Source organism: Myxocyprinus asiaticus, chromosome 38 (genome assembly GCF_019703515.2).
Source record: "Myxocyprinus asiaticus isolate MX2 ecotype Aquarium Trade chromosome 38, UBuf_Myxa_2, whole genome shotgun sequence".
NCBI classification, from domain to species: Eukaryota; Metazoa; Chordata; class Actinopteri; order Cypriniformes; family Catostomidae; genus Myxocyprinus; species Myxocyprinus asiaticus.
This window is the reverse complement of record NC_059381.1, coordinates 1,978,477-2,003,346: the sequence shown is the minus strand read 5'-3', so window position 1 is coordinate 2,003,346 and position 24,870 is coordinate 1,978,477. Positions and strand designations below refer to the sequence as shown.

General features: G+C 39.3%; 1 protein-coding gene across 2 annotated transcripts; it reads right to left on the bottom strand.

Annotated features, from left to right (window-relative positions):
• Positions 1 to 570: 570 nt before the first annotated feature.
• LOC127429259 (ferrochelatase, mitochondrial-like) lies at positions 571 to 24,689 on the bottom strand. 2 transcript variants are annotated; one of them, XM_051678196.1, is made up of 12 exons: positions 24,494 to 24,649; positions 23,916 to 23,955; positions 23,272 to 23,386; positions 22,782 to 22,901; positions 20,047 to 20,195; positions 17,418 to 17,552; positions 15,643 to 15,749; positions 12,170 to 12,268; positions 11,936 to 12,043; positions 8,727 to 8,891; positions 5,423 to 5,482; positions 571 to 5,029 (listed from the first exon to the last, which is right to left on the bottom strand). In XM_051678196.1, exons 3-12 carry the CDS (start codon positions 23,352 to 23,354, stop codon positions 4,895 to 4,897), a joined length of 1,161 nt encoding a protein of 386 aa, XP_051534156.1. In that variant the 5' UTR covers positions 23,355 to 23,386; positions 23,916 to 23,955; positions 24,494 to 24,649; the 3' UTR covers positions 571 to 4,894. The 2 variants fall into 2 exon arrangements, with proteins under 2 accessions (XP_051534156.1, XP_051534155.1); XM_051678195.1 differs by lacking the exon at positions 23,916 to 23,955 and having other exon boundaries at positions 24,494 to 24,689.
• Between the last annotated feature and the right edge of the window lie 181 nt (positions 24,690 to 24,870).

Below are 24,870 nucleotides of genomic sequence, written 5' to 3'. Positions count from 1 at the left end.
TATTTATCATATGTATTTTATGCACCAAACACTATATTGACATTTAAAAAAGGGAAATTGTCAAACTTTATCTGCTGGGTCTCAGGAACTTATGGTAAGATGACATCATAATAATGAGATCTTTATAATGACAGAGCACGCTGCATATATGAAAATACACTGAAATATTAGTTCACACTTTAAATATATCTTATCAAATGTACATGTCAGAATTTTCAAAGCTCTGATTGTTTTTTGTGGTGTGCATGAATGTAATGTAATGGTGATTGAGAGATATTCCTCAAAAGCCTGTTGGATCATATTTAATACATGGATTTCAAAGAGGAGTTTTCAATAAAATAATATTCAAAATTTTAAGCAAGCACAAGTTGCTTATATTCAGTAAATACTCATTTTAAAATATAATAATGACTGTCACTTTAACTTTATTAAAATAAGCTGTTATTTATCCCAACATAAGAATCACATTTTGCACCATTTTAAATAGATCGATATAAACATTGAAACCACTTTTTTCACAAATAACCACTAGATGGTGCCATAAACATGTGAAACGTACATACCATAGGCTGTTTGGCTCGTCAGCTTGAACAGAGAGTGAAACAGTCAAACGTTGTGTGTCATATTTCATACACACGACATTATAGTACTAATGAGCACAAATGAGATGCACACAAAAAACAATTACATTTAACACTTATTTTACATAAGAATAAGGCTAAATTCATCAGTCTATCACTAGTCATCATCCACTTCCATTGGATGAAAAAGAGCAGCTTCCACAAACATATTCCTTAATTGATGGGATATAGAAAGTCATATGGGTTTGGAACTAATGTGGGTGAGGAAATGATGACAGTTTGGGCTGAATTATTCTTTTAAAGGGTGTGAACACAGTTCTGAGCCAAGAGAGAAACAAATGCAAACTGATGAATTTTCAACAAATACATTTATTTCCAACTAACACAGATCAAGCATTTCAGATACGTGCAGGATTCATTCATCTCTGCCTCCAGTGTAACTCACAATTATTAATAGAATTAACTCATACGTCTTAGAAACTACATTGGGCATTTTTGACCACAACTGAAAGATCATGATATAAACGTTACTCAATAAATACATTTAAGAATTGTTCTGTTCATTTAAACTGACAAAGAAAACCTTTGTGTAATGAACTTCACATTGTTTTGACAGAACATTATGGGTAAGTTCTTGTTGGAATCATTCAATTCAGTGTATAATTTCTTCTCAAATCAGTTCAGATGATGCAGTGGTTCCTACACAGATTCACCCTTTTCTTAAATAATCATAAATCTAAATATTTTCGGTCAGAAACTAGAGCAGATCTGTGTCCTGTCTGACACGTCCAGACTGAACTTAAAGTGAGAGTAATTAGAATTTGGGGCAGAAGGAAAGTCCATGGAGACGAAATGTAATTCTTCATCTAGCACTCTCTCTCTCTCTCTCTCTCTCTCTCTCTCTCCCTTCATTCCTTTGTCTTTCACCAGAACTGCCCGTTCCAATAGTCAATTTGATCTGTCTCACCCCAACAAAATCAGTACCATCCCCCCCAAACAGCTGAATGTGTCTCTCTCTCTCTCTCTCTTTGCAGAAATCAATGCTCTCTCTCAATTAGAGGTCAGAGAGTCAGTGCAGCCATCGTTCCACTTTTCAATTACCAGGAGCCCCAGCGTCCCACAGAACACACCACACACACACACACACACAGACACACGCTCACACTCTCACACAGACACACACACAAAGAACACACACACACACAGACACACACAAACAGACATACACACTCACACAAAGACACACACACACAAAGACACACACACACACACACACAAAGACACACAAAGTAGCCTTTGCACATTATCCACAGTACAGCTGCTCCACTACAGGTACACAAACACACACACAAACTCACATACACACACACACACTCACATACATACACACGCTCACACAAAGACACACAAAGACACACACACACACACACACACAGACACAAACAGACACGCACACACAAACACACAGACACACTCACATACACACACACACACACGCTCACACAAAGACACACACACACACACACACACACACACACACAAACAGACACACACAAACACAGACACACACACACACACACAGACACACACACACACACACACACACACACAGGCTCACACACTCACAAAAAGACACAGTTACACACACACACACACACACACAAACACAAACACACACATAGACACACACAAAGACACACACAGACATAAACGTACACATACACATACCCCCCACCCCCACCCCCCCCCACACACACACACACACACACATTACTGGGTCCTGGACAGCCAATCTCTCTGCACTTAATCAACAACAGGATGAGCTATGAGGGTGATTCTCAAAAAACCTGTCAAGAACACGTCCAGGTCATATTTCACCCCAAAATGAAAAGAAAGAAATTATAATTTGCATAAAGACAATGAAGACTATTCTTAGGGCCACTAAGATTGGCAAAAGAAACTAACAACATTTAAACACACTAACACAAACAGTTCAAGTGTTGTATGTTTCTAAACTACATCATCCACACACATACACACACACACACACACACACCACATCTCGCGTTTATGTAAAACATGAAACTGTGACTGTCAAAAGCACAGACTGCGAAATGCGGTTTGTCGCACACCCAGCAAGAAGGCACACAATATTGAAGGCGCTGGGCAGAAAAACGATTCGTCAGCATGGCGTTATGACCCGTAGGGGTCAGAGGTCGGAGTAACTTCCGGTGCAGTTTCGTTTATAGATGTGGTGCAGGGGAGTTGTTTTAAAGGAAAAGTTCAACCAGGAATGAACATGTTGTCATAATTTACTCACCCTCATGTTGTTCCAAACCTACATGACTTACTTTCTTCTGTGGAACACAAAAGGAGATGTTTGGCAGAATGTTCATGCTGCTCTTTTTCAAACAATGTTAGCATACAGTGACCAGGAGCTATGAAGCTCCAAAAAGGACAAAAAAGCACCATAAAGTACTTTATATCACGGTCTGTTGAATGCTTGGATCTGATTGGTTGACGGACGTTCTAAGGTGTGCAATTTATTTTTCAAGTAAGCCCACGGCTATGAAGTAGTTCCAGGTCTTGACCGGATAACGGTCACTTCGCCAAATTATTTAAGTTATTTCAAAGACTTTCTACAGAGCCGTTAACCAATTAAAACAAAGACATTTGTTTTAATTGAACATCTGATAAGAATGACAATGTCTATAATGTCCTACATTTATTTCAATTTCGGTTGAAAAGCACCCTCACGCTAATCGTCTCACCCGCACTTACACACATACACGCACACACACACACACACACACAAACACACGCACACTACCTTGTTCCTCCAATGCCGAAAAGCAGCGCATCCTCCGTTGCTAGTTCTAAAGTGACGTTTTTGAACAAGCAACGAAGGCTTGAGCTGTATCAGGGCAAGATACACGTGATCAATACAACAGTTTCTTCAATATTTAAAGTATCTGTGGGAAACACCCTCACACTCCCCCTCCCCTAAGCTCTCACACACGTGGACACACATACATATACGCATTACGCACACACTTACTCGCGAGCGATAAACAGAGCTGTCATGTCAGCGTGCACCTGCATCTCAGTGGGGTTGAAAACATTTCTTAAGGTTTACATCGGAGAAGCTATATGCAAAAATGGCGAAACTCGCTGCCGCTGAGAAGTGCATAAACGTACATATTGGCGAATTTGAAGCGATGTTACTTCTGACGAGAGCTGCAACAAAAAAGGTCATCTCAGAAGCGATCTCTTTCGGAGTTTCTCTCTTTCGATCACTCAAAAACAAACTCACGCACACACATACATACACGCACAAACGCACTACCTTATTACTCCAGTAAGTCCTCGAGTAAAGCAGCGCAATCCTCCGTTGCTAGTTCTAAAGTGACGTTTTCGACTTGCAACGAAGGCTCTGACTGTATCAAAGCAGGACGCTGAATCCGTGGCAGAAGAAAGTAGTTCCACTCACAAGAGCGCTTTAGGGACGAAAACAAGAAAATGTCTTGAGATAAAACCCTGAATGATGTCTTAAGGTGTGGTAACCGCGGTATAAGCGGAATAATTGACTCCGGCCCGTTGAATTATTGAAAACTACCACCTCGGGTGTGCATTATTTTTTAATAATTCAACGGTCCGTCGTCAATTATTCCTTACTTATCTGACTTCAGAAGACTGTGAATATAGCAAACAAAGTTGTATGGACTTCTTTTGTAGCGCCACTAATTTTCACTGTAAATAAAAGAGCGTCAAAGACGTTCTTTAAAACATCTTTTTGTGTTCCACAGAAGAAAGTCTCAGGATTTGAAGGTCAGGTTATGAAGGCGAGTACATTTTTGCTGAACTATTCCTTTAAAGCCGATATCACCACACCGATACGATTTTTAGCACCTTGTTTATTTGCCGTTTCCACTCAAAAAATATGTTGTTTGTCCCACACTGGCTGGTTAAGCATTTTTTTATTTGTGTTTTTGACTGCATTCTGTTTTTAAGGGAAGACACAAGCATTCGCAAAGGGTTCAAATGTATTAAGCACATGCAGGGAAAAACGAGGAAAGACAGACCGAGAGGGGAAGAGGATGCTGGAAATTAAACTGCGAGGGTTTTATGGTGTTATATGTCATAGCTGGAATGTAAGGCGGGGGAAAAGTTAGAATGCTTATTTCGGCCCTGTCCACAATCACCCCGTAATGCCCTCCTGTCCAACCACAGACACCCGGATGGGTCACACCACACCTCCATCCAGCGTGAGAGTGAAATGATGTCACTCTTCATAGCGGCTGAGAGGACAAAGGTCAGAGCTTCTGGCTGGAGAAGAAGGCTTTGGTCTGCCCGCAGGTGGGGTTGACGCAGAGTGGACATCGCAGAGTGAGCTGACGAGAACACGGCTCGTTTGACTTCAAATGAGACTGAACCAGATCGGCCAATGCCTGCAAGAGAGAGAGAGAGAGAAAAGTTCTGTGCAGTCAGCTAAAAATCTTGATTGATTTCGGGGGTTTTAATAAACTCAGCTGACTGTCGGTGAAAGAAAACTATTGACTGTTACTCGCTCTCATACAGTACAATATTTTGTACCATTAACAGTTTGGAAATTATTTCAATAATTCTCTGAATTAAAGGAATAATCCATGTTATTCACTAGAATACTTGGTTGTGATTGGTCAGTTGCTTCATTCTTTTTGTATAATGATCACTAAACTGTATAATTCCCAGTTGCCCAACAAGAGTGACAGTTTCATGTCTCTTGATTTCTTTCTCATATAATAAAATGATTCACACTCAAATCAATATAAGAGTTATTGATGATCTAGAGACACCCTTACCCTGAAAAACAGTGGATTTCCATTCAGTGATTCTGCTCTTCTGATGTTCTCCACACCACACTAAAAGCACACATAAAGCAGATTTGCTTAAACAACAATTTCCATATTTTACACAAATTATGAAGAGGGAAGTATAAATCATTTCAAGTCGGCATTCAATTAATTTTGTTTCAAAATGAGACAATTGAGACTCCTTTTCTTTTTGTGTATGAATCATCAGTGCATGTTATGTTATATTAGTATATTATATACAGACAGAGAGACGGGCAGTCAGACAGACAGGTACTGGTAGACAGACATATAGACAGTCAGAAAGACAGATAGATAGACAGGCAGACAGACAGATACCAGTAGACAGACAGGCAGGCAGACGGATAGACAGAGACAGACAGACAGACAGACATACAGACAGGTAGACAGACAGATAGATAGATATACAGACAGACAGATAGACAAATAGACAGACAGATAGATAGACAGACAGGAAGATGGACAGGTACCAGTAGACAGACAGATAGACAGACAGACAAATAAATAGACAGACAGGCAGACAGACAGACACACAGGCAGTCAGATAGACAGGTACCGTTAGACAGATAGACAGACAGATAGATAATTAGACAGATAGATAGACGGGCAGACAGACGGTCAGACAGACAGATTACCAGTAGACAGACTGACAGAAAGACAGGCAGGCAGATGGATAGACAGAAAGACAGACAGATAGACACACAAAAAGGTAGACAGACAGATAGAGAGACAGACAGGCAGACAGACAAACAGACAAACAAATAAATAGACAGACAGACAGATAGATAGATAGATAGATAGATAGACAGGTAGGTACCGGTAGACAGTCAGAAAGACAAACAAATAAATAAATAGACAGACAGATACAGGCAGGAAGACAGGTACCGGAAGACAGTCAGATAGACAGACAGAAAGACAGACAGACAGATAAATAAATAGACAGACAGATAGCCAGGCGGATAGACAGAAAGACAGACAGATAGACCCACAAACAGGTAGACAGACAGATAGACAAATAAATAAATAGACAGACAGACAGACAGACAGGTAGGTACTGGTAGACAGTCAGAAAGACAGACAAATAAATAGACAAATAGACAGAAAGACAGACAGACAAATAAATAAATAGACAGACAGATAGACAGGCAGACAGACAAACAGACAAATAAATAAATAGACAGAACAACAGAGAGACAGACAGACAGACAGGTACCGGTAGACAGTCAGAAAGACAGACAGATAAATAAACAGACAAATAGACGGACAGATAGACAGACAGACAGGTAGACAAACAAACAGACAAATAGACAGACAGACAGACAGATAGACAGGAAGACAGGTACTGGAAGACAGACAGATAAATACATAGACAGACAGATAGACAGGCAGACATTCAAACAGACAAATACATAAATAGATAGACAGACAAATAGATAGATAGACAGGTACCAGTAGACAGTCAGACAGACAGAAAGACAGATAAATAAATAGACAAATAGACAGATAGACAGACAGACAAATAAATAAATAGACAGACAGATAGACAGGCAGACAGACAAACAGACAAATAAATAAATAGACAGACCGACAGAGAGACAGACAGACAGACAGGTACCGGTAGACAGTCAGAAAGACAGACAGATAAATAAATAGACAAATAGACAGACAGATAGACAGACAGACAGGCAGGCAAACAAACAGACAAATAAACAAATACACAGACACCACAGACAGACAGGTACCGGTAGACAGTAATAAATAAATAGACAGACAGATAGACAAATAAATAAATAGACAGACAGATAGACAGGCAGACAGACAAACAGACAAATAAATAAATAGACAGACCAACAGAGAGACAGACAGACAGACAGGTACTGGTAGACAGTCAGAAAGACAGACAGATAAATAAATAGACAAATAGACAGACAGAGAGACAGGTACCGGTAGACAGTCAGAAAGACAGACAGATAAATAAATAGACAAATAGACAGACAGATAGACAGACAGACAGGCAGACAAACAAACAGACAAATAAATAAATAGACAGACCGACAGAGAGACAGACAGGTACCGGTAGACAGTCAGAAAGAAAGACAGATAAATAAATAGACAAATAGACAGACAGACAGGCAGACAAATAAATAAACAGACAGACAGATAGACAGGCAGACAGACAAACAGACAAATAAATAAATAAATAGACAGACAGACAGATAGATAGAAAGGAAGACAGGTACCGGTAGACAGTCAGACAGACAGATAAATAAATAGACAAATAGATAGACAGATAGATATATAGACAGACAGACAGACAGACATAATATTTCAATAATATCAATATTACATTGGAGGTGTGTATGTCTGTGTGTGTGTCTTTGTGTATGTGTGTGTGTGTGTGTGTGTGTGTTTGTGTCAGTTACACAATCTACTGATAACTCGATCTATGTATAATGTACATGATTTGTTTTCAAGTATTTTCGAGTGCATTTTGAGTATATTTTGTGTAAATGTCTTTAGCTGTCATAAAATGTTGTATATATAGCTACATTATATCAGCTTTCATCATCCACCCAGATCTCTAGATATTGATCTGAGCCATTGAAAACCCATATCAGTCAACCACTACATGTTATTGTAAAGAAAAATAATGTTAATCATTTTCACCACTTCTAAAACAACATTTCTGCTGATAATGAATAATAAATAACATTCACCAGTAATATCACAGCTCACTTTGCAAGTCCCGCCCTACATTAATTCCCACTGAATATTTGGTTCCATTCATTACAGAAGTGTGTTGAATGCTGTTTCATGTTGTCTTTTAATTCCAGTATGAATGTGTAATTGTAACGGTAGTAACTATAATCATTATGAACACTAGTCTCCCATGTAAATTCAGAGACAGAATGAGAATCTACTGGCGTCTGTTTCAGATCAGATCTGATGAGACCGCTGCAGGTGAGGTGGAGATCGATGCACAGGTGAGAGACACTTCAGCCCCTTAAATGCTAGCCGTAGGGCAAACACACACACACACACACCTTCCTCCTCACACTCTTCAAAACTGAAACTGTTGATCAATGACTCTCAGATGTGAGTGCAGATGTCAAAGGTCAGAGATCTCTCTGCTAGCTGTTAATAACAGATACTCACAGAACTGTACAACCAAACGTACTGACAATATTAACAAAACCGTGGGAACAGCCCTCAATGAATATTACATACACAGGATGTGCAGCTTAACAAAAGTAACACTACTACACACACACACCTCCTCTCCGAGGATCTGCGAATACTCGATGTCGAGCTCGTGCAGCGTTTCGATGTGGTCGCTGGTGAACGCGATGGGCACCAGCAGCAGGTTCTTTTTCCCGCGCTGACACAAACCCTTGATGACCTCATCAGTCTGTGGCCCCAGCCATGCCATCGGCCCCACCTACACACACATCAACTTTGATCACATGACCTCACTACAGTCAGACACTAAACTTTGACGCATCATCCTGCTAGAAGATCTAGTTCCTGACATGGAAACTGCGGTTAACAGTTGTTCTCTTTAGGTGATGTGCAGTCATCATAGTTGTTCTAAATTGTGCACACAAGACTGGAACACTGTACTGACCAATCAGCATCCAGGAACAGTGCAGGAATAATGCACATAGTTAAGTATTTTTAGATATTTATTATTAGATTAGATTATTAGATAATCAAGTGTTATAAATTGTAGTTAGGCCATGCGACAAAAAAAAAAGTTATATGGAAACGTGTCCTGTCAGCACATGCATCATGTCTCGAATTTCATATATATATATATATATATATATATATATATATTCACAAGCCACTTTATTAGGCACTCCTGTACATCTACATATTCAAACAATTATCTAATCAGCCAATCGTGTGGCAGCAGTGTAATGTATAAAATAATGCAGATATGGGTCAGGAGCTTCAGTTAATGTTCACATCAACCATCAGAATGGGGAAAAAATGTGATCTCAGTGATTTGGACCGTGGCATGATTGTTGGTGCCAGATGGGCTGGTTTGAGTATTTCTGTAACTGCTGATCTCCTGGCTCATTGGCTGATTAGTTAATCACATGATTAAGTAGATGTACAGGTGTCCCTAATAAAGTGGCTGGTGAGTGTATATACACCGATCAGCCACAACATTAAAACCACCTGTCTAATATCGTGTAGTTCCCCCTCGTGACGCCAAAACAGCTCTGGCCCGTCGAGGCCTGGACTCCACAAGACCTCTCATGGTGTCCTGTGGTATCTGGCACCAAGATGTTAGCAGCAGATCCTTTAAGTACTGTAAGTTGTGTGGTGGGGCCTCCATGGCTCAGACTTGTTGTTCCAGCACATCCCATAGATGCTCAATCAGATTGAGATCTGGGGAATTTGGAGGCCAAGTCAACACCTTGAACTCTTCATCATGCTCCTCAAACCATTCCCGAACAATGTGTGCAGTGTGGCAGGGCGCATTATCCTGCTGAAAGAGGTCACTGCCATCAGGGAATACCATTGCCATGAAGGGATGTACGTGGTCTGCAACAATCTTTAGGCAGGTGGTTCGGGTCAAAGTAACATCCACATGAATGCCAGGACCCAAGGTTTCCCAGCAGAACATCGCCCAGAGCATCACACTGCCTCCGCCGGCCTGCCTTCTTCCCATAGTGCATCCTGCTACCATCTCTTCCCCAGGTAAACGACGCACACACACCCGGTCATCCACATGATGTAAAAGAAAGCGTGATTCATGAGATCAAGCCACCTTCTGCCATTGCTCCATGGTCCTGGTCCTGTTATCAGTTCTGACACTCACGTGCCAATGGTAGGCACTTTCGGCGGTGGACAGGGGTCAGTATGGGCACTCTGACCGGTCTGCGGCTACGCAGTCCCATACGCAGCAATCTGTGATGCACTGTGTGTTCTGACACCTTTCTATCATGGCCAGCATTAAGTTTTTCAGCTATTTGTGCTACAGTAGCTATTCTGTGGGATCGGACCAGACGGGCTAGCCTTCGCTCCCCATGTGCATCAGTGAGCTTTGGGTGCCCATGACCCTGTCACCGGTTCACCGGTTGTCCTTCCTTGGACCACTTTTGGCAGGCACTGCATACCGGAAACACTCCACAAGACCTGCCGTTTTGGAGATGCTCTGACCCAGTCGTCTAGCGATCACAATTTGGCCCTTGTCAAAGTCGCTCAGATCCTTACGCTTGCCCATTTTTCCTGCTTCCAACGCATGAAATTCAAGAACTGACTGTTCACTTGCAGCCTAATATATCCCACCCCTTGACAGGTGCCATTGTAACGAGATAATCAATGTTATTCACTTCACCTGTCAGTGGTTATAATGTTGTGGCTGATCAGTGTATATATATATATACACATACATACATATATCTGGTGAATATATAGGCTATAAAAAGCTTAATTTGGTAATACTTATTAAATATAGAGCACTGTAACAGAGCTACATTTCAAAATAAGAGTCCCCTGTAACTTTGGGCTTGTTTAAAGTTAAAAGTCCCACATTATGCACCAAATCTTAAAAAAAAAAAAAGAAAAAGAAAAAAGATTCAGAACATTTTAAACATTCTATAAATCGATTTTAAAAACTATCGGCCGATTAATGGGTTATCTGCCTTTTTCGACCACTTTAGTTATCAGCTGACCTCTACTTTAAAGTGCATTATAAGCCATTGTGAATGCATAACAATGCATTGAGAACACTTTTATTTTTATTTATTTATTACTCTTTTAATACCAGGTCAGCATCAATGTCTTTAGATAAGAAGATAAGAACAGTAATTAAAAACATTTCTTACAACATTCCAACAAACACTATATAAGATGTTTCAATTTGACATTTGATAGAAATTCTAACATTTTAGAAGGGTATTGAATATTTTTGGACAAATACAGAATACTTATAATTCTGCAACTTACATTACATGGATTAAAGTAGATATCAAGTGTTAAATGGCACTAGCAAATAGCTCAAAGGCTCAAACATGACACTAAAATTACTGCCTATGCACTAAAATAAACCACTAATGAGAATAATTATATGAGCAGGTAAAACTGAGTTTAGAAATTAACCTTTAATTATCCTTAATTTGACAAATGTGATGTGTGTTACTCATTGAAAACTCTATAAGAAAAAGCTTTCTGTGGTTATAATAGATCAGCTGTTAAATTAAGCAGTTTTCACAAAGTTACTGCAGTTGCAGTACAACAGCACTAGGTGGCACTATGTGTCTGTTAATCAGCTTTCATTACAATAAAGATAATAAAATATGTTTTAATATGCACATTTATATCTGGATATGTAAATCCATTTTCTTCTCTCATTAACAAGCATTTGTTATGGTCACATGCGAGTGAATATTAAATCTATGACGTGATTATTAATTATATGATTTTTGAATATTAAGTGTATTAGCTAATGTATCACTAGGTGATTCTGACCTTGGACTGCCAGACGAGTCTGTACGGGTTACAGTGACCTAAATGATCCATCACCCTCTGAACTGTTGCGCCAACTTCCTGTGGGTATGGGTCACCCCTGTTTACAACCTAAAACAAACAAACAACTTTTAAACCCCTGGGAAAGATTTGTTACATTTATTCTTAACGACTATTAAACACGCTTATAAACACACCAGTAAAATGATTATGCATCAGATATAAAGTGTGACTCACAGACATGGGCAGAGAATGAGCTGAGAATAAAATCACCACTTCATCTCTCTTCTCAGGAGGAAACTTGTCCAGTTCATTCCGTACATGCTCCGCAAAACACTAAGAAACAAAAAATCATTATTCCCTCATGCATGACTGCAAAAGCACCGCGAACAATTGAGAAAGTGCAAAACGATGGAAAAACAAAAATACGACAAATATTATAAAAGTGGACTTCCGGCGGTAAAATAAAATGCTTTGAAAGTGTGGAATATATAACTGCTTTTAATATTCTTTTATAGCTCAGATCTCTGCTGGAGCCTTTAGCAGGTCAATAGTTCCCATTACACTCTTACAGAAGCACTAAAGATTTTCCCATACTTCTGAGAAAAACAACTTGTTCTCTTACAGAGACAAAAACAACCTGTCAGACCCTTCAGAGCACACATCCTGTTCTTAAAGCTTTCGCCTCTATGATGACTGCCACAAACACTCTATGAAAAGAGAAACTTGTACATTATATAAAATAGTATTAATTATGTTGGCTTGACAAAACCAACATACTGTCAATAACAATTTCTGACTGTAACTCGTCCTAGAGATTTTAAGCTACATCCACCAAACGTGGCACAGACCTTCTGGCTGTTCTGACTAGGGTTGCTTTGACTTTTCGAACTAATCGAAATTTGGTATGCCCAATTCCCAATGCGCTTTTAAGTCCTCGTGGTAGTGTAGTGATTCGCCTCAATCCGGGTGGTGGAGGACGAATCCCAGCTGCCTCCGTGTCTGAGACCGTCAACGTGGCTGTTGAGCGCGTTGCCACGGAGACATAGCGCGTGTGGAGGCTTCACGTCATCCATCGCGGCATCCACGCTCAACTCACCATGCACCCCACCGAGAACGAACCACATTATAGCGACCACGAGGAGGTTACCCCGTGAGACTCTACCCTCCCTAGCAACCGGGCCAATTTGGTTGCTTAGGAGACCTGGCTGGAGTCACTCAGCACAACCTGGGATTCGAACTGGCGAACTAGTGAACTCAAGGGATAGTAGCCAGCGTCTTTTACCACTGAGCTACCCAGGCACCCCCAAATCCCATATACTTACACTGACAAAACAGTCGCGTTCACACATACAGCCTTTTCCAGAAAATTACCTACAATTTCCAGTTTAGAGGTCATGTGTGAACTTGACCCTTTTGAAAATGCTGGTAAATTTTGCTCTGGCAATCTTCCATAATGTGAAGTTGTATCATTACCTATACATTTCCCTATTGATGGCATGTGTGAACAGAGCCAGAAGATTACCGGTTTGAGTTCGTACGAGGTCAGGGCGCGCTGACGTACCAACGTTCTGACGGAGATGACACAATTACTCTGCGCCGTTTAACACCGGTGACTCAAGAGTCGGAAGTAAATGGTCAAATAGTGAAACTAAAGCACTTCTCTTCATCCGAGCGGATGAATAAATTTCCCTACGCAGACCTCTGTCTAGCGAAATACGTGCATATTACTGTGTTGAGTCTTATGCAAGTGCATAAATGAAAACATTCGCCAAAAAACTAAAAATAAAAATAAAAATCCCAACAACATTACCGACCACATACATTCAGCTACAAAATCATCCTCGGCCACATTTTCAAACTAAAAGCCCACATTTCTGGCGCAGTCGTGTAGAGGTAATTGCCAACTAACAACGTCATATAGTTTAACGGCATTTGGTGCTGATGTGTGAATGGTAGCAAAATGGAAAAAAGACGGAAAGCAGTTTCATGTGTGAACAGCACATCAGCTACATTTACAAGTAAAGGCAGCCCGAAGATTTTCCTATAATTTACCTGGTTGCATGTGCAAATGGGGCTATTGACCATGTTTACATGCAGGTTTTTGCAGAAAGCGGCATTCTAAAACGTCTTGTAAACGAGAACACAGCTATCCTTGCATCGCTTAAGGGATTAAGAGAAGTGGTTTAACACACATGGGTTTCCCAAGAGAATGCGGCTTATATGGTCATGTAAACGCATAAGTGCCATTTTTTTTTGAGGAGTGCGCATGTGCGTGAACAGACTGGATAACTAACATCACTGGATGGAGCCCAACAACAAGTCAACACAGCAGAAGGAATTCAACATTTCTGGGAGTATAGTGGGAAAAGCACATACACTATGAACTATAACCATTTATGCACACCAATGTAAAATATCGTCTGTCCCTTACGTTCGCATATGCGCTCAAGTACCTGGGGGAATCCCAGAGTAAGAGGGAAACCCCACTATTGCAGCGTAATTCCGCTGCAGGTTGCATAGAAAGTTATGAAAGCAAACACAGCAGCTCTGGAACATCTGGAAATAAAGTCAAGCAATGGAGAATAAAATAGCGAGTGTTCTTCAGATGCTATGTTTTTAATTTACACAGGTGTCGCGGGAAAATTACATTGCTGTGGAGAAAACTGCTTACTGACCGACCCGATTATATATGGGAGTACGCCGCTTATACGGTGCATGTAAACGGGAACGCCACTTTCTCCCAATAACCCGCCTTCTGGTGTCCAAGTAATAGTAGTCAATGTTCAAATGGGTCAAGACTATTCAAAATCCAACTATTAAAAAATGTAAAAATTAAAATGTAAACAAACCTACACAAGGCCTTAACCAGAGACTATTTAGCAGAGACGGGTCACTATTTTCTATTAAAATGAATGGGAGTGCCCAGCGTTTAACGGATGTAGATTTGTTTATCTAGATATTATTTCAAATTGATTTGAGGGACCTGGGTAGCTCAGCAAGTATTGACGCTATCACCCCTGGAGTCGCGAGTTTGAATCCAGGGTGTGCTGAGTGACTCCAGCCAGGTCTCCTAAGCAACCAAATTGGCCCGGTTGCTAGGGAGGGTAGAGTCACATGGGGTAACCTCCTCGTGGTCGTGATTAGTGGTTCTCGCTCTCAATGGGGCGTGTGGTAAGTTGTGCGTGGATCGCGGAGAGTAGCATGAGCCTCCACATGCTGTGAGTCTTCGCGGTGTCATGCACAACGAGCCACATGATAAGATGCGTGGATTGCACCTGAGAACTTTAAAGTTGCACCTGAGGAGGTTAAATTTAATCTTTAACTAAGATTTAAATCTGAGTTTAAAGTAATGAAGCAGCAATCAAAGAAAGTCAATCTAAATTTACTGTAAAATTTAAATCAGGATAAAAATGATGGTTCAAATGTAACTGGTTATTTTTATATTTTTAAGTTTCAAAGTTTGGTTTAACCAAATTATTAGTTAAACCTTGATTTATATCTAGGATTAAGATTAATCCATCCACAGTTACTAATACTTGAACTCACAGACTGACATAAACACCTGCTGACTAGTGTTCATTATTGCTATGGCAACACTAACAGATGCCAAGGCTGGTTTCATCACACCTTGTTGACACTCGGCACAATGTTTGATCACAGACTGTGAAGTCTATGAAGACATGAAGAATACGGTATGTGTTTGTTACCTCGATCAGCAGAGGGTGTGTCGGCCACCTGTCAATCACACTCCAGCGCATCTTTGGCCTGTCGCCACGGTTACTGTAGTATCTGTAGATTGCATTCAGGCTGCTGCCTGCACACACACACACACACACACACACACAGATTAAAATGTGGATAGACAGTTGATTGACAGATGAGTAGGCAGAGCTTTGCTGCTGTTCGAACACATTCAAATTCATGAACGTCTGCGAACGCCCGTCTTTAAGGTCGTCCCGTTTCAAGTGGATCACCCAAAACTGAGCCAGCTGCAAATGGGCATTTTGGCCAGCTTTAGCAATTCTGGGTACAAAATTACTAGAAAAATATCCCAGATGTGCTGGGGACATGCTCGTAAGCGGTTTAGATTTGATAAGAGAATAAATAATGTCTTTATTAAACTCTAAAATGTTTTCGTTTAAAAGTGTTAGAGTCAGCCGTGTTTAGAGAGCTCAGTACACTGAGCTGAAATGTGTGTGAGTCAGTTTTACCTACATTGTTTGGAGCAAATATCCCCACAAGAGAGTAAAACCTGAAATCAGCGACTTTGTGGGGAGCAGCCAACAGTCCCCACGAGGAAAACAGCTTAATGTGTGTGTATGTGTGAGAAAGTGTGTGTGTGTGTGTGTGTGTGAGAAAGTGTGTGTGTGTGAGTGTGAGAGTGTGTGTATGTGTGAGAAAGTGTGTGTATGTGTGAGAAAGTGTGTGTGTGTGAGAGTGTGTGTATGTGAGTGTGAGAGTGTGTATGTGTGAGAAAGTGTGTGTATGTGTGAGAAAGTGTGTGTGTGTGTGTGAGAGTGTGTGTATGTGTGAGAAAGTGTGTGCGTGTGAGTGTGAGAGTGTGTGTAAGTGTGTGAGTGCATGTGTGAGAAAGTGTGTTTGTGTGTGAGAAAGTGTGAGTGTGAGAGTGTGTTTGTGTGTGAGAAAGTGTGTGTGTGTGTGTGTGTGTGTGTGTAAGTGCATGTGTGAGAAAGTGTGCGTGTGTGAGAGTGTGTATGTGTGAGAAAGTGTGTGTGTGTGTGTGTGTGTGAGAGAGTGTGTGTGTGAGAAAATGTGTGTGTGTGTGAGTGCATGTGTGAGAAAATGTGTGTAAGTGTGTGAGTGTATGTGTGAGAAAGTGTGTTTGTGTGAGTGTGTGTGTAAGTGCATGTGTGTGTAAGTGTGTGTGAGAGTGTGTATGTGTGAGAAAATGTGTGTGTGTGTGTGTGTGTGTGTGAGAAAATGTGTGTGTGTGTGTGAGAAAATGTGTGTGTGTGTGAGTGCATGTGTGAGAAAGTGTGTGTGTGAGTATGCGAGTTTGTGTGTTTATGCGAGTGTGTGTGTGTGTATGAGTGTGTGTGTATGTGAGTGTGTGTGTGTGTGTGTGTGTGTGTGTGTGTGTATGTGGGTATTTATCAGTTTGTGGGGACCAAATGTCCCCATAAGGATAGTGAAACCCAAAATCTTTGACGTTGTGGGGACATTTTGTCAGTCCCCATGAGGAAAACAGCTTATAAATCATACTAAACGATGTTTTTTTGAAAATGTAAAAATGCAGAAAGTGTTTTGAGAGGGTTAGGTTTAGGGGACATAATCTATAGTTTGTACAGTATAAAAATCATTATGTCTATGGAGAGTCCTCATAAAACATGGAAACCAGTGTGTGTTTGTATGTGAGTGTGTGTGTGTATGTGTTTATGTGTGTGTGTGTGTGTGTGTGTGTGTGAATGTGTTTATGTGAGTGTGTGTGTGCATGTGTGCGAGAGTGTGTGTGTTTGTGTACCTGTAGTGGAGCAGCTGTATTGTGGATACTGTGTAAAGGCCACGGCTCTCTGTACACCATCTCTCTCCATCTGTTCTACGGCCTCTTCAGTGAGCGGTTGAACATACCGGAAACCAATATAGAACTTATGAGGAGCTACAGAGAGAAAGAGAGAGATTCATTAGGAGGTGAAGGAGAGGAGCAATGAGGCTCCCCTGCAAATACTGAGGATGGGTGACTGTTTATAAGTCTGGCATCAACTCGACAATATTTATCTAAAAGTAACATGGTAGCATTTTTTAACCTCGAGGCAAATGTTCCTACCTTTTCCGTTTTATTTTGCATGACTCCTACAAGCTATAAAATTTAATAAGCAACTTTTTTGAAAAAATAATGGAAATTATGTGCACTCTAATATTTTGGAAAACAGCAATGAATGAATTTTCAGCAGTACCTTTATAGTCTTGCCCTTTTTTAAATTACTGTATATTTAGTCCTATTTTCCTACTTTTTCCTACGCTCTCGACCGCCCTCTCGATCGCTGTCAATCCCACAATACACCTCGAGAGCGTGGCGCTCGACTTCCACATGAATGAACTGAAAACGCTCGCTCACCTTCCCACACAACGCACCAGTGGAATCGTACGGTTAGTGTACTTGTTAACCAAGTGGACAAAAGTGTCAGTGAAGAGCATGCGAGACAAAACAAAGAAAAAACAGGGAAATATCACATTTTATTGCCCGTCGTTTCTAATCAAGCTGTAATTGTGCCAAATGATGCGCACACACACAAAAAGTGTGAAAATGTGATTTAACTGTGTGTATTTAGCATCCATAAAATGGTCATTTTATTTGAAAAAGCTTAAAAATGTCATTTCCATCAGCGTCATTTCCAGCACAGAATTCTATTAAACACAACACAGAATATGAGATGTGCTGGAAATGACACAAGAATGACATAAATCTCCTGTGATGCATGCACATACACTGATGGACATTATTAGTAGACAAATTAAATAAACTAGTGAGAGTGTACATTTTTTTAATTTTACTTTTTAAACATTAACCAGGATAAAAGTGGCCAAAATTTAAGAAACACCCTATTATGTACAATTACGGCACTTTTATGAAAAATAATGATTTAATGAGCACGTTAATTTTGATCAGAACTAAACATCATATGTGCATTAAAACCTGGTTACATGATAAAATGAGGAATATCACGCAACTCTCAAACAGGAAGTCACATTTAAGAGCTCAGACATTCACTGCATATCCCGCTCATTAGTTTATCTGAGATGTGTGTGTGTGTGTGTGTGTGTGTTTAGGGTGTGTGAGACACTCCTCTAGGTTTAATCTATCACACACACACACACACACACACACACAGAGACAGACACACACACGCACACACTCACTCGCACACACTTCTCTGTGTGTCTTTATCAGCAGTAAACAGAGTCTTTGTTGCTTTCTACTGATATGTTGCACAAATATGTTTTATTCGGATTATATTGTGATCTCTCTTACAAAACGACACTCGACACCAACAGACTGTTTCAAAGTCACGACAAGATGACGGGACGATATGGTCATCTCACGATTCGGTTTGACATACGATATGAGGTTCACGATATAATCTCGATTCGATATCAACACTTAAATTACAGAAAATTGTTTATTTAAACAAAACACACATTATAATTTCTCATCAAAATAAAGTACTTTAATACACAATATAAATGCTCAAAGTTTAAATAATAATAGTTTCTCTATAAGAAAAGATCACAAATAAACTTTCAGAAATAGTGAGCTACATTCAGGCTGATCAGCTGCAGAACAAGCAATAGATCTGAACAAAACATGTCCTGAATATTTGATTTTTTAATCATTTGTTTGTCATCATTATTATAATAAAAATGTAACTTTGTAAAAATACAGGAATTCTACATTATATGAATTAATATTATATCATAAAATTGTATATATAATAATGATATGAGCTATCACTGTTTGAAATAATGTGTACAATTTACAAGTAAAACATTGAGTTTACATTCATTTGTATAAGAAACGCTAAAAAGGTTACTGTCACTTTAAGAGTTCAACATGGCGCTCACAGTGTTCAGGTTCAGCGAACATCGTGAGATTAAAATTAATATTTATTTTTTATCTGTCTGTAAAAAACAGAAATGTTATTAACACACATTATTCAGTGAAAGAGTCGCCGCCTCATCTTTGATGGACACACATTACACGGAGAAAACTCCAACTCAAGCACCGTTCATCAAAACAAGGCGATTTTCCCGGTATTCCAGTACTTATATTTCTAAAATCTAAATTCAAGCACTTTAAGGACCTTGTGTCATTTCATTTATGATCACATTTACAGAAAACAACGTTGCAGATTTCGAAATATCGAGTTATGCCACGACATGGTTAGTCTTTCGAAATTCGATATATTATTCCATCCATATTAATAACAACACTAATTACATTTGATTCCACTAAAAACCCAACAGTTGTAATTATGAAGTCTTTATGCAATCTTTACAGTTCTGTAACTAATATGTTTCTGTTTCCTGGTGGGCAACATTTGTGAACTCCACCTAAACATCTGTGCATGTGTCAGATAAACATGTGCTCTCACCCGTCTCCGGGCACATCTCATCCAGGAGTTTGATCATCCCTTCTCCCTGCATGCTGGTCCAGGCTTTGATGGGAGACCCTCCTCCGATCTTGCTGTATTGCTCTTGGATCTTTGGGGTGCGTCGTTTGGCAATGAACGGACCGAGTTTACTGTCACAAAGATGCAACACACATTTGAGAAGCTATAAAAGATATCCCTCTTTAAAGTCAACATGAAACGCCGATCACAACCCATTTTATTCAATTTTATTATGACATATTTCCAAGCAAAACAGAGTATTCAAACATAGGCCAGGACTTTTTTTTTTTTTAAATAACATGCACCAATTAATTGTGCACAATAATACCAGAAACATGTATTTTTTGGGATTTTTCCCCTTTTTCTCCCAATTTGGAATGGGAAATTCCCAATGTGCTTTTAAGTCCTCGTGGTCACGTAGTGATTCGCCTCAATCCGGGTGGCGGAGGACGAATCCCAGTTGCCTCCATGTCTGAGATCGTCATCCCGTGCATCTTATCACGTGGCTTGTTGAGCGCGTTGCCATGGAGACGTAGCGCGTGTGGAGGCTTCATGCCACCCACCGCGGCAACCGCGCTCAACCCCACTGAGAACGAACCACATTATAGCGACCACGAGGAGGTTACCCCATGTGACTCTACCCTCCCTAGCAACCGGGCCAATTTGGTTGCTTAGGAGACCTGGCTGGAGTCACTCAGCATGCCCTGGGATTCGAACTAGCGAGCTAGCGAACTCCAGGGGTGGTAGCCAGCATCTTTACCACTGAGCTACCCAGGCCCCCCCCCCCCTTTATTTTCATAAAGGATGGATAAAGTTGTTTTGATGGAACGCACAGTTTATTTCGAGGGAATGCAAACTATTTCAAAACATTAATTCCCTTCCTGTCGTCTAAGGCAGGGGTTTTCATATTGGGGTCTAGGGACCCTCATGGGGCCGAAAGGGGGTTCTAGGGGGTCAGCAGAAAATTTCAAGGAAAAGTGTAAAAATGTTGACATTATCTGACACTATTCTGAAATCATAACATTAATTAGGGATGCAATGATATAAAAAATGTTGGCCAATACCGATATCGATTTTAACACACGAAAAAAACAAAACAGATAGGTCGATAACGATATTTGGCAACTTGTCTTATTTTGTCATCAGATCACTGTTTTACTTTGGAATTATTCTTTAAAAATTTACAAAGAGCTTTTTCACTGTTTTAACAATAAATAATTTCCATTGGATCTGTTGAACACATGACAGGCCAAAATTTTAAAGAAAGCCACAATGAAAAATAAATAGAAGATAAAAATATTTAAAAAAAATACAAAATATGATAACATGAGGATTGATATGAAAAAAGGTTATTTTGTACAATTAAAACATTTTTGCACTTCTGTTTTTGCAGTTCAAAAGAACAAATTCAAATTTTACATGTATGTAGTGTATATGATCGAACACTACAAATTCATACTATGCATATATGTTGGGCAATTCCATGGTAACGTCAACAACATCATGGAAAAATAAAAAGTTTAAACCAAAGGAACAAAACCCCCCTTTAAATTCTGTATTATATTGGTATAATAGATAATGCCGTCCAGACCGCTAGAGGGCGCCGCTTGCTCACACAGCGCTGACTGAAGCGCTGAATGCAGACTATATTTTACGGTTTAGTAATCGCACAAAACCATATTGTGATTTCAATCTTAATTCAATAAATCATGCAGCATTAATGGATATCATACCGATACCTCAGAAGACAAAGTCTGCTGGTTTCAAAGTGTTTTGAATGATTTTCCTCAACATGTAGCGTAAAGGTAAGTGCCACTTTCACAACTGTCACAGCGTTTTTTCCCCGCAGTAACGTGAGAATGAGACAGAATAAAAATCAAATATCACATGTTCTTAGGAGTTCCAATCCTTCTACATATTGTGGCTATTATTATTTCTGGATTGTGCATTTAAATTCACAGAGTTTTTACAAAGTGTGTTTCTAATTAATTATAAATTAACCATCGGTTTTTCATTTCGCCGTTTTCATGCTTTGGCCGATAAATATTGGCAGCTCATACATTGATGCATCCCTAAGATTAATCACGATTATTTTATAGTACTGACAGCCATAGTAAGAAAAAATATACAGTATATCGGAATATAATGTTATTTAGAAATAAGGTTTGTAATTAACTATTCTCTGTAAAGCTGGTTTGAAAGATAAAAATATATTTTTTTATACTTAAAAAAAAAAAAAAATAATAATAATAAAAATTTATATTTTATTTTAAATATATTTATTGTAAAAAATAAATTAAAAAAAAGCAATATATAAAAAAAATTGTATTGCTTTTTATTTATTTTTTGACAATAAATATATTTAAAATAAAATATTATTTTTTATTATGTTTTTTTCTTTTTTTATGTTTCACTTTAGGTTTATACATCGTACTTTACTCCAGCAGAAGAAATTTGCACTGTCAAGTTAATAAGAAGTAAATATTTTCCTGATTTTTTTTTAATAATTTCTTTAGGCTTTAGAGTATAATGACAATATAAAAGCCAATAATTTAATTTTGCAAACAAGATTTTTCTCACACAGGGGGTCCCTTGCAAGGGATCATCAACTTTAGACGTCCTTGCCATCAAAAAGTTTGTGAACTCCTGCTGCTCCATATGAAATTAAAAACAAAAACTCGCTCTCACAACATTTTTTTCTAAAAGGTTGCTCTTACTTCTGCACAGGAAGCTGCATGAGGTCTGTGTCCATGAAAAGCCGTAAGAGGAAATCATGAACGTCTTCTAGTTTCTCTGGGCCGCCCATGTTCAGCATCAGGATCCCTGTTTTGGGTTTCCTGCATGTTAAATGAACACAAAGACTTCCAGTCAAGCAGTTCTTCAGCAGTGAAATCCCTACGATCACTCGTCAGTGTTCAAAAGAGACAGACTATAATGTACTGGATGTTAAACAAATGCAATAAGCCACATTAAAGGGCTATTTCACAGGATCAGACCGCTGATGAACAATGAAAAACGAGAATCAAAAGTTTTGTGGAGCTTTACAAGGTTCTCCAATGATATCAGACTGTAAAACTCTGTTTGACTCTAATCAAAACCTTCATTTCTGACAAAGTCCCTCAGATAATTTCCCCGCAGATGGTTCTGTATACACACGAGGGAGTGAATGTTGATGTCAAACAGAAGGTGGTTTATTATAGACACTACCTGCTCTCTTGTGTCTCTGGAGTGGGTGGACTGGCAAACGCAGCTGCTGCAGCCGTTGTCTGTCGTCTGAGAGACGAACTCATGCACAAACTGACCGGCGGACTGCATCTGACCACTGCACAAATACACAAACACAATTCAAATATACTACTTCAAATGCATCAGACCTGTTAACAGTCAGAAAAGACGTCTGAAACATTTGACATAAGAACCAACTGAATTAAAAAAATATATGAAAATAATAAGGAATTATATTTTGCATAAAGAAAATTAAGCCTATTTTAAGATACGATCAATAAGATTTTTTGCATTTTAAAATTATTTTCATGACAGTTAAGCTCATTTTCTATCAAATTAATTAATATATATATATATATATATATATATATATATATATATATATATATATATATGGGCGCATTATATATATATATGATTTTAGGGCAAAATGTAACCTGGCCATGTTTTTGTGAGATTCACCAAAGTACTGATTTGTACATATTAAAATTTAAATTTTAGTGTTTGGTGCAAAAAATCCATTAAATAAAGCATCAAATATGCTTCATTTATATTTGATCATAACACCATAGTAACATAATATTTTCCTATATTAAATTGTCACACCACATCACAATTAACAGTACCATATGGTATGACAGAAAAGCTCAGAATGTCCTCCTGAAACTAGATAAGACATAAAACCAGGGATTAAAATAGTTGCATATTATATTATATATCAAAAAGCATCTCACAACACTTCATGACACCTTGATCTTCTTATATAGCGCTGCAGTAGCGCCGGGTGGCCGCAGGGTGCCGCTGTTACAGCAGTTACGCAAGTTGTTAAAACGTGTTGTGTAACATGATGTTTAACGCAACGTAAACTTTAACTGCTGCTTTTTCTTGACGATTCATGAACATAAAAGTCATGCACTCGTTTCGCTTTACGCACATAACTGCACAAATGAATACAGACGCTTTATCTGTGAGATCTAACGCTAGTGAGGTTCAAAAACTGCAGCAGAATACACAGAAGAAAGTCGCGGGCACATTTCAACCACCAAGAACACTGAGCTGACAGCAGCACAGCTCATTACAGCCCTCATGCTGTTAATTGTGCATGATACAAACAGTATAATTGATGAGTAAGCATATAGATAATGACGTAATCAAATGAATGAATGCGTGTCATGTGTGTACTTAGATTCATAAACACACTTACGCTGCACGAGCCGGCACGCGCTGCCCAAAACTGCCATTATTTACCGCTGTGGCGTAAAGTCCTCTCGTCTCTCAAAGGGATTCAGCAGATAATTAGTCAAACTGAAGAATGAAACCTGCTGTTTCTCTTTACTGTCTCTAAAGCGCTCAAATTCCGATATAGAGCTGTTGTCGGTGTCACTGTTATCGCGGCGTGGTGACGTCCCATGGCCCCGCCCCTCAACCGAACAGCCTTGCGTGACGTAGCCAGCCAAGCGGGCCAATCAGGAGCGTTCTGGGGTTACTTAGACAGATCTCCATTGATCAGGACCAGAAACAACATTCTTCTATTAGAAAAGAGAGGAAACCACTCGATTTTAACCTTTTTTTTTTTTTCTT